This window comes from Pseudophryne corroboree, chromosome 6, assembly GCF_028390025.1.
Source record: "Pseudophryne corroboree isolate aPseCor3 chromosome 6, aPseCor3.hap2, whole genome shotgun sequence".
In the NCBI taxonomy this organism is placed as follows: domain Eukaryota; kingdom Metazoa; phylum Chordata; class Amphibia; order Anura; family Myobatrachidae; genus Pseudophryne; species Pseudophryne corroboree.
In genome coordinates, this window is record NC_086449.1 from 44,489,288 (window position 1) to 44,500,665 (window position 11,378).

Sequence of the window (11,378 nt, forward strand, 5' to 3'; positions counted from 1 at the left end):
AATAATATTCAGTCAGACAGTTCATATACAAAGAGTTATCGGCCCAAACGGGGTAACACAACAGGTACAGGTGTAAGCAGAGTTGTGCAAGCTCTAATGTCCGTGCCACCCGCCAAGTCCGTGTAATAGGACTTGAAATGTCAGCACTGTAACACAAACGTTACTACAGTGGTCACTATATATACAGTATAGGGTATGCAGAAAGACAGCACTCTGGATCAGCTGCCGTAACCCAAGCTTAGCCTGACAGAGAATCCTATTGATCCGAAACGTTGCTAGTTTGCACAATGAACACACTTGGTTTACTGCAACTGTCCCAGAGTGGCGTCTTCCTTTTTACAGAACTAGAAGAGGAGAACTGGCCAGCGGGAAAAGGTCCTTAGATCCATCCAATGTAGTATGGGTGACTAGGAAGCACAATAACGCATTTCGCAGCTTAGGCCTGCTGATTTTTCAAAGGACCTTTGAAAAAGCAGCAGGTCTAAGTTGCGAAACGCGTTCGTGTGCTTCCTAGTCACCCATACTACATTGGATGGATCTAATCCTTGCCTGAACCATAACCGGACTTCTTCAATTTTCACTGGATTTCTTACAAGGGATTGAACTACACCTTAAAGACACCATAGCTCTGGTGAGGACCCTACATCTAAAACACCTTTGCCTGTGGGACTACTATTCCTCCAACGGTGCCAGTGTATGAACAAACCTCTCCCAATACTGTGCTGTCAGTCCTACCAAGTACCAGTGGTTCACGTGTGACATGTCACGAGTCCCGGACAGTCATAGGAACAGGCAGGATTTATGATCATCCATGGTGACTATAAGCAATATTGACTCTATATTTATGTAGTTTAATATTTTAGAATAAAATTGTTTTATTTTTGACAATCCATCTGCTTTTTAGTTTAGCGCTGCCTCAATTTTCTTTCTTTTTTTTTACATGGTACCTAGGTTTGACTAACCTATTTTAGGCAGCAGCTTTTTCTATATCAGAAACATAGTCCTTGGTTGCGCCCGATTCCACCTGTTGGTAGTTTTTCTTGCAATTTTGGCACCAGGACTTAGAGGGGTATCCAATTCCCAACCCAGCCCCTTCGCTCTTCACAAGATCTGTGTCTCGCATCCACACTCATTACTTGCTCCCATGCACAATTATTATTATTATCATCCTTTATTTATATGGCGCCACAAGGGTTCCGCAGCGCCCAATTACAGAGTACGTAAACAAATAATCAAACAGGAAAACAGCAACTTACAGTTGATGACAGTATAGGACAAGTACAGGGTAAATAAACATAGTTACATCAGCAGATGACACTGGAATAAGTTTCAGGTGGCAGAAGACTGCTGGATTTGGTGCAGCTGAAGATTATTAAAGTAAGAACTTTCTTCGGGCTAGACCCACTCTATGGAATGCCCTACTATGCACAATAAGACTTTCCTCTAGTCTCCAAACCTGCAAGCGTTCCCTGAAAACTCACCTCTTGAGGCAAGCTTATCAAATTCCAGAACCGCTCACATTACCTTCATAGCTTTCCTATCCAATTATATCCCCACAGTACAGTCCACATCTGGTGGACAAATATGCAATAGATAGCACCTATCCTTGTGTATCAATGCCTATTTCCCCATAGATTGTAAGCTTGCGAGCAGGGCCCTCCTACCTCTATGACTGTTTGTTTTTACCCAGTTTTGTCTTCTAATTGTGTCTAGTTGTAAAGCGCAACGGAATTTGCTGTGCTATGTAAGAAACTGTTGTTAATAATAATAATAATAATAATAATAATAATAATAATAATAATTAGCCATGGAAATTTTTGGGACATGAAAAACAGGGTTTTCACTTTTTTTTTTTTTTTTTCTGGGAGGGCTAATCCAATTAGCCACAGTTTTTTCTGTCCAAAAAGGTTTTGGTTTTCATGCGAAAACATACAGGATCTGCGGAAAGAGGCGGACCTATTTGTTTTCACGGCAGCAATTGATGAAAAACAGGCGTCTTATTGTGGATTTGGTTTTGCCTGGATAACTGAATAGCCCCAGGGACGTAATTAGCCACGGTAATTTACTGTGGCTAATAATGATACTGCCCTAGTTATTTTTGACGAGTGCCTGTTTTTGTGTGTAAGTGTGTGTAGACACTGACCTTCTTGTATATCTCCCTCTAAGCAGCCCTTGAGACAGATTATGATAATTGAGTCATGCACCCAATGTTTGCAATATGGACATGTACATATTGCAAACATTTTGCTATATATACGCATATTCAATGGGGTCAATTCTATTCGGCAACTAAAGAATAGCGCCGGGAATTAGCTCCCGACGCTATTCAATTCAGCTAAAGTTAAGTCGGCGATGTCCCGTTCTCGCCGACTTAACAGGTAGTTTTGTCGGGAGAACGGGCATTCTCCGACTTAACTACCCGGCGCGAGGCTGATTCCCGACAGAATCAGCCTCGCGCCGGCCGCGAGGCAGCACTTTTGTCGGGTTTCTTCTTTCATCCCCCGGGGATGAGAGAAGAATTCCCGACAATTGCGGGCAACTAGTAGCAGAATTGAATAGCGTCGGGAGCTAATTCCCGGCGCTATTCTTTAGTTGCCGAATAGAATTGACCCCATTGTGACTCTTAGAGGACACACTTGCTTGTTAATGCATCTAGTGCTCAATCTAGCACCCTGCACCTAATCAGAAAGGAGGGAACATTTTACAGCTACTGTAGCGATACACTGCGTATAAAATTTTGCCCTTAAAAATTTAAATAAGCCCCCCTCACTGATTACGTCCAGGGTGCTAGAGTGAGCACTATGTAATGTGGCAATCATGTGGCAGAGCCTCAATATATAAAAGCATCCAGCTATGAGGCTCAGTTGTCGCTCAGACCAGGTAAAGAAACGGGACTGTTGGTGCACACACACGCGACATGAATTACAGAGAGAGCTCCTGTGCTAGTGCACACACCTGGCATCTATATTTTACAAAGCATGCCCAGCCTAAGGATTACTATAAGCACCCAGCTATGAGGCTCAGTTGTCGCTCAGAACAAACACCCGACGGGTGAAGAAACAGGACTGTTGGTGCACACACGCGCGACAGGAATTACAGAGAGAGCTCCTGTGCTAGTGCACACACCTGGCATCTATATTTTACAAAGCATGCCCAGTCTAAGGATTACTATAAGCACCCAGCTTTGAGGCTCAGTTGTCGCTCAGACCAGGTAAAGAAACGGGACTGTTGGTGCACACACACGCGACAGGAATTACAGAGAGAGCTCCTGTGCTAGTGCACACACCTGGCATCTATATTTTACAAAGCATGCCCAGTCTAAGGATTACTATAAGCACCCAGCTTTGAGGCTCAGTTGTCGCTCAGACCAAACACCCGACGGGCGAAGAAACGTGACTGTTGGTGCACACACACGCGACAGGAATTACAGAGAGAGCTCCTGTACTAGAGCACACACCTGGCATCTATATTTTACAAAGCAAGCCCAGCCTAAGGATTACTATCTCAACCAGATGAATTTATGATCCAACTGGGATCAGCAGTTCTGGTCTGTTGTCATCATATACCGGCTCGTCACATCGGAGGGACTTCACCTTGAGTTAGGATACTCAGCCCGAGTGCAAATGTCCCGTAAGATTGACAAATATACTTTCCCCTTTTTCCTCCCCCAATAAGATTCCTTAAAAGTTTGAACCCGGCCTTTGCTGTACTTTCTTTGTGGAACATCATACTATATAAGAGTCCTATGACTGTCCAATTCATAGTCAGCACGATATACATTGGAATGTATAATTATGGACTCTTACCCACTATATTCATTTACTGTACCTCTACTCTTAAATCCACGTAGGGCATTTAGTAAAGTTTAAGGGGGTGTACATATCTTCTGATGCATGGTTTCCCAAACGTCATCAAGGCACCCCAAAACTCCAAGCTTTAAGGATATCCACGCTTGTGAACAGATGGTATAATGAAACTGACTGAGGTACAAACTAAGCAAGTCATCACTGCTTAAGCATGGATATCCTTAAAGCCTGGACTTTTAGAACATTGGTTCCCAAGGCACGCTAACGGCTAAAGCACACGTCATTTCAAGCTGGTTTACTCCAGTGGCCTCCCAGTGTCACTTGAGTTCAGTGCAACAGAGCAGCACGACTCAAACCCTGTGCTCCAGCAGGTCAGGTTTTCCAAACCACCTTGTAGCTGCATTATAGGGATATTTTAGAAGATCCACAGGTAGTCCTGAAAACGTGAATTGCTGAGGAACAAGCAATGAACACCAATACAAGACACTGATGGTGCAATTTGCACATTTACCTTATCACTCCGCACAAGGCATCTATTGCTGCAGCTAAGAAAATCAATATGCAGTAAATTAATAAAAAAATGGGAACACCTAGGTAAATGAGGGACTGCAAGTATATTGAAAGCACAGTCTTCCAAACAGGTGTGGCTTGTGTCTTGATATGGCATTTAATGTATCCCAGTTGACGTCAGCACGGAACTACAGGGAGAGTAGGCGGCAAGAGCGGGCGCAGGTGCATTCTCCAGGACGGTGGTACATGTGCATTACTATGAAGAGAGGAAAACTGGTACAGATAGTACAACTCATACCCAGTGGTTGAAAGACGCTTAACTCATCAAACAGTAGGAGCGTTCCGCAAAGAAGGACTACATGGCCCAGCTGCTCATCACCCCCCAGCACTGCACATAGGTGAGTGGCACGGTGCAAAGGGCACAGGCAACGGACTGCAGAGGTATGGTCAGATGAATCCTCCACAGACAGACTAGTGCAGGTGTGGCACCAATATAAGGTACCCCTGTAGCCCTGAGCGCAGGTTTCCCACTGGGAAGGTGGTGCAGCAATGTGGTAGTGGTGGGTGCATGTTCCTGCCTGCAGCCGTTCCCTCACAAGGCCAGGTCCATGATCATCTGCAGCCTATGTCCCAGGATTCCATTACAGGGTAGAAGGGGCGTCCAATCATTCCATGGGTCTGGCGCCATGTCCTGGACTTCTACATCACCAAATCTGACCAGGATTTATGGGACCCCGGAGAGCGTGCTGGTCACCCCCATCACCCAGGCATCAGTTGAGACCCACTATAGAAACCCCCTCCTGCAGGGCAAACCGGCCCAACGTCCTACGGTTCTGACAATGGGGGTTCCATTTTAGCAGCGCACTTCCTCCTCCGTATCGGTAGTTCCCAACTCCAATCCTCCAGTACCCCCACAACAGGTCATGTTTTCAGGATTTCTGTCTGTCTGAGCAGGTGGGATAAAAACACACCTGTAAATGATTAAAGAAACCTCAGAAATTATGACCTGCTGGGGGTACCTGAGGGCAGGGGTGGAGACCTACTGCCCTGTATCAACATTGCTTTCAGCCCCGCCACTGAACCTGCCGCAACCAGTAACGGGTACCCTGCTCTGATGCATACGGCTGTAAACCAAGCTTTACCAGGTCATGAACACTCACATATATATGGCATGGGTTGAGGAGCCACTTCTTTGAAGCACAGCTTGCAGAAAAATAAAATAAAAATGTGTGTATATATATATATATATATATATATATATATATATATATATATATACACATATACATACACACATACATAGCTATATATCTGGATAGAGATGATATACCTATATATACATAGTGTGTGGATAGGTAGTTTCCCCACAGGTAGCACTGGACCCTCCTCCCAGCACACCTGGCCGAACATATGCCACCTGTACACCCCGCACACAGAGGGCACAGGCGGGTTAGCCCCGGCTCACCTCCCTCCCCTACCCCCAACGCTCTCACCATCCTGCCGCCGGCTCTCAGGACCGCCTCTCCCCGCGCTGCCAGCCGCTGTCAGGCCTCGGTCCCCGGCCTCTCGTGGTTCTCAGTGTCCGGACCCGGTGCCTCCTCCCCCGGCCTCACCCCGGAGGGGAGGGAGGAAGGGGGGGTGATGATGATGTGCCCGTGTGCGCCTGCGCAGACTCAGCCCCTTTCTCCACAAGGTGAGTTAGGTACGGGGACCCGGGCGGCCCAAGCGCCGCCGCCGTCGACACGAGAACGCGGCTAGGGCAGGGCGCCGCCATTTTGTTGGTGGGAGATCTTGGAAGCAAACCCGGGCTTCACTGAGAGAGCTGCATGTGGTTGTCCTTGGTGACAGACAGTGTTAAATATTTACTGGTACATCCCAAATACTGGGGTCACCCACCTGAGTGTTGTTATTCCCAGTTACACTGGACAGATGGTCATAATCCCCACCAAGGAACAAAGTTGTGGGAAATAATATTATATCCCGTTGCGCAAACTTTATTTACATACTGTATGCATGGTCATGTAGAGAACATCACAGTGACTGCATTTAATGCAGAGAGCATCACGGTGACCGCCACTAATGCACAGACATAGGCGTGCGCAGACACTGACAGGCGGGTGCCGCTCCGGACACCCCCCCCCCCCCCTCCACCACGGCATTATAGTGTTCTCTCACCTCCCCTGTCCTGGATATAGACTGCTTACCTGGGCCGCCCAGGTGAGCAGTCTATGGGCCGCCCAGGTGAGCAGTCTATATCCAGGACAGGGGTGGTGAGAGAACACTATAATGCCGTGGAGGGGGGAAAGTCCGGAGCGGCACCCGCCTGTAAGTGTCTGCGCACGCCTATGTGCATAGAGCATCACGGTGACACTATTTAAAGCAGAGTGCAACACGGTGAACGCCATATAATGCAGAGAGCATCACAGTGACTGCCATATAATGCAGAGAGCATCACAGTGACCACAATATAATGCAGAGAGCATCACAGTGACTGCATTATAATTTAATTCCCTCATCAATAATTAACCCTTCCTCAGAAAGTACAGTATTAACTACTTCAACATAACCGTAACAACACCCAACACCATTCAATGTCATTAATATAACCCCCTTTACAATAATTGCATGCATAATTCCCATTAGAATTTGCCACAGCATCCTCAATAATTCAGTATATATACATTAACACACTATGGGCCTGAGTCACACGTAGCAGCGTGTATTGGCGGTCGGCCATCTGTGACTTTATGCAAATGCGGCTACAAACTCCTTCCTTTGTGCACATCTGTGCTGCCAAATGTCCAAGGACTGAGAAGTGCACTTTTGGCGTCCGTGCATGCCATGATACTGCCTGATGCATCATTACACGCTGCCATTGGTCGCACCATCAAAACTGGCACCAATCCTAGTGCAGCTACTCCGTCTGATCATGGTCGCCTATACGTGTGGCTGTGCCACTAGGAATGCAGCCGCTTGCAATAACCTGTCCACTACACTCCTACTCCCACTGAACGGCCAGTTTTACCCGCTCTACTAGCCACCTGCTAGTCACCCACCCCAGGAATGCCCATCACTTTTCCGGCCCATTTGTGATACCGTCTGACCCGATGGCAGCAGCACCTTTATACTCTCTGTAATGCAGTCACCGTAGGGGTTTTCTGAAATTTTCTCTTACGTCCTAGAGGATGCTGGGGTCCACATTAGTACCATGGGGTATAGACGGGTTCACTAGGAGCCATTGGCACTTTAAGAGTTTGAGAGTGTGGACTGGCTCCTCCCTCTATGCCCCTCCTACCAGACTCAGTTTAGAAAATGTGCTCGGAGGAGCCGGTCACAGTTAGGGGAGCTCTACAGAGCTTCTCTGGTAAAAGTTTTCTTTAGAGTTTATTATTTTACAGGGAGGTTGCTGGCAACAGCCTCCCTGCTTCATGGGACTAAGGGGGGGAGTAGTGTCCGCCCTGCGGGGTCTGAGCCACTATCTCCGCCGACAGGACACTGAGCTCCTGAGGGGATCGATCGTTCCCCGCCTCAGGGGATCGCTCACCCCAGCAGCATGCCGCCACCCCCTTATAGAGCCAGAATATCTGTGGCGAGTTAGTCACCGGCTCCCCTAGCAAGCGGGGGGCCGGTGTGAAGATAGCGGCAACAGGGTATGGAGCGCAGTACTAACTGCGCTCCGGGGCTCAGCGGTACATAGTGCGGCGCTGTGAGGGACGCTCTGAGCCAGCGCCTACACTCTACACTGACCTCCAAGCCTGTCAGGGTCCCAGGATCGCTGCCAGCTCAATTCCTCAGGCCAGTATAATCTCCAGAAGAGCGCCATAAAGAGGCGGAGCTTCTCCTCAGAGCGGACCCAGCAGTGTTCAGCGCTATTTTCCTGCCTGCAGAAGCGCTGTCAGTGAGAGCTGTCCCTCCAATTCAACTCCAGCTATCTCTTGGGGGTTGTAGAAGGGGGGGAGGCTGTATAAAGACTGTGTAACTTATTAAGGTGCACAGTCAGCACTGGTTGGGGGTCTCCCTATACCTTAAAAGCGCTGTGTGTGGGTTGGCTCCAATCTCTGTGTCTCTCTTGCCATTCTTGGGGGTGAAACTCTGTATGTCCTCCCCTGTGTGCGTGTGGAGTGTCTGTGGTCTCCATTAAGCTATGTCCAGGGACTCTGTGTCATATTCTGCAGAGGATATGTTTTTTCAGGATGATCCCATTCCATGTAATCAGGATTGCACTGGTTTAGCACAGATACCTGCAAGGGAGCCGGAATGGTTATCCTCTATTAAAACTATGATTTCTCAGATTTCTAATAGGGTTGCACAGATTGAATCTGCAACTTAGGTTTTACAGAACTCTATGGCAGTTTGGCCTGGTTCTGTTATCTCAGGACCCCCTATTGTATGTTCCCACAAAAGTGCTCTTGCCCAGATTATGCAAGATGACACGGATACCGATTATGACACGGCAGATGGTGATGGGGATGTGCTGCCGGGGGCGGCATCTCTTGCAAAAGGGGTGCAGATGATGATAGAGGCTATTAGGTAAGTGTTGAATATTGCTGATACAACACCTGAACAGGTTGAGGAGGCTTACTTCACTGACAGTAAGAATGCCTCACTAACCTTCCCTGCGTCTAAAGAATTAAATGCTATATTTGAGAAAGCATGGGAAAACCCGGAGAAAAAATTCCAGGAGGGTTCTGGTTGCTTTCCCCTTCCCAGAAGAGGATAGGAAAAAATGGGAAAACCCACCCATAGTTGACGCGTCTGTATCCAGACTCTCAAAAAAGGTGGTTTTACCTGTTCCAGGATCTACCGCCTTAAAAGAGCCGACTGATCGCAAAGTCGACATTTCGCTCAAATCCATATACACAGCTTAAGGGGCGATACTACGTCCTACTATTGCCTGTGCATGGATTTCCAAAGCTATAGTAAAGTGATCAGGTACGTTACTTGAGGATATGGATACAATGGATAAAAGTGATGTTTATTTGTTTTTACGTAACATTCAGGATTCTGCAGGATTTATGGTGGAATCCATGAAAGACCTGGGTTCCATGGCTGCAGGTATATCTTCCATGTCTGTCTCAGCTCGTAGGGGGCTTTGGCTGCGCCAGTGGTCTGCCGACGCGGAATCCAGGAGAGGTGTGGAGACCCTACCCTACTCAGGCCAGGCTCTCTTTGGGGAAGCGTTGGATGCATGGATTTCCAGGCTACAGCGGGTGGGTCTCTTTTTCTTCCCTCAGCTGCACCTGTTACGAAGAAACCCTTTTCTTCAGCTGCTTCTCAGTCCTTTTGGACTGCCAAACCAAGAAAGGCCAAGCCGTCTAACACCTTCTTTAGAGGAAGTCGGCCAAAACCCAAGAAACCTGCTGAGGCGGATTCCCAGGAACAGAAACCTACTTCGGGGCGTGGCCTGGCTGCTGAAGGAGGCAGAAGTGTCCTGCAAGAGCTCCCGTGACCCGGGGCTTTTATACCCTCATAAATCCCCTCTCCGAGCTCCCTAAGCGCTCTCAGCACCCCCCCTGTCCCTCCTGCTTCCCCTGCTGGGTCCCCGTTGGTGCCGCGGAATCGGGGAGCAGGTTTTACTGCTCCTGCGGGTTGCGGCCTACGGGGCTCAAACAAGCCGGGGCCTCAATTTCCCCCTTAAACCGACGGTGGCTCCAGGGCCCTCCGGATCGGACCGCGGACCTCTTCCGGAGCTCCGTCCTTCGCACCGCCGCCAGCCGCGGCTAGGAGACGCTCCCTGCTGCCCGCTACTCACCTCTGCCGCCCGGAGATCCTGCGACCCGCCGCACGGGACGGAGCCGACGTGCGCCCGGCGGCCATCTTTGATCTCTGCTGTGGGTCTGCCTTGGCTCTCTCTCTCCTGCTGGGCCCTGGACGTGAGTACGATCCCCGGGCTCATAGTCTGTGGTGCCCCGGCGGGGGGAGGGGGGGGTGACCACAGGGCTGCACAGTACATCAGGGGTGGTGGTCTCACTGACGCCCGCAAGCGGCCCGCGGCGCTGGTGTGCTCTCCATTCATTTATTTATTTATTTCATCTGGCTCCCTGCTTCTATTGGGACTGACACAGATCATCATCCGCTGCTGCCACTCATATATAATACAGCCCTTCGGACCGGTAAGGGCCGCGGAACCTGGAGGGGAGTGTCACGGCCGCATGTTTCCTAGCGCATGGTGTCTCGCAGTCACACATACACCACACGGGTTCAGATGTCCTGTCGCTGGGAGTAGCTGAACAGCTCCCTAGCTATGTGTCTGCCTGCCTGATGTTGCCCTAATGCCACGGGGGGGGGCTTTTGCACGACGACGATCCACATGCTTTTCTAGTGCCGAGGATATGTGAAAGTGTAATACTGCACTGCTTTATTTGAAGACCGATCTCATGGTGAGGGGGATAAAGAAAAGAAAGGCCAAGACCAAGCCGGACGCGATCCCAGCCCCTGCGACCCGACACTCGTCGGATTTACGTCAGTTCTTAACTACTCCGACCTCAAACACCTCTGCTTTCTCTGCTGTCCCGGCCTCCCCGACTCTGCACGGTCTGGTAGATGACATGTCATCCCCTGGGAATTCACAGCCTCCGCAGGCCGCCTCTTTGTCTGCAGAGATTAGCGAGATCCTGTCTCGTGTTAAATCACTTCCCACGAAGCAAGACTTTTCGGCCTTGGAGACTCGCTTGCTTTCCACTATCACTCAGGAAGTAACAGCGCTTCGACAAGACATGTCTCAAATTGCGGCCCGTGTAGATATTCTGGACCGCCATGAGTCGGCTAGCTTGGATTCTCTGACTAAATTTAGGGAGGTGCTATCTCATCAAAGGGACGATATCTCTTTTCTAAAATCACGTATTGAGGATATGGATAATCGCGGCCGGCGAAATAATATCAGGGTCCGGGGCCTGCCCGAGAGCGTCCAACAGGCTGACCTGACGAATGCTTTAACTACAATTTTTGGAGAACTTATTGACCTGGACCCGAATACGGACATTGTATTTGATAGAGCACATAGAGCCCTCCGTCCTCGCGGTTTGTCGTCTGACAGGCCACGTGATGTGATTTGCAGGCTCC

The 11,378-nt window shown here is 49.1% G+C and overlaps 1 protein-coding gene across 3 annotated transcripts in view; it reads right to left on the minus strand.

Annotated features, from left to right (window-relative positions):
• AP1S1 (adaptor related protein complex 1 subunit sigma 1) overlaps positions 1-6,015 on the minus strand; it is a 30,405-nt gene extending 24,390 nt beyond the window's left edge. For 2 of the 3 annotated variants that reach the window (XR_010180441.1, XM_063930939.1), the window contains exon 1: positions 5,810-6,006. Coding sequence is in view for 2 of the 3 variants with exons in the window: in XM_063930939.1 (XP_063787009.1) it covers positions 5,810-5,812 (3 nt within the window). In the remaining variant the exon portion in view is untranslated. Of the gene's footprint in view, positions 1-5,809 lie in introns of all 3 variants that reach the window. The other variant, XM_063930940.1, reaches the window with a different exon arrangement.
• Between the last annotated feature and the right edge of the window lie 5,363 nt (positions 6,016-11,378).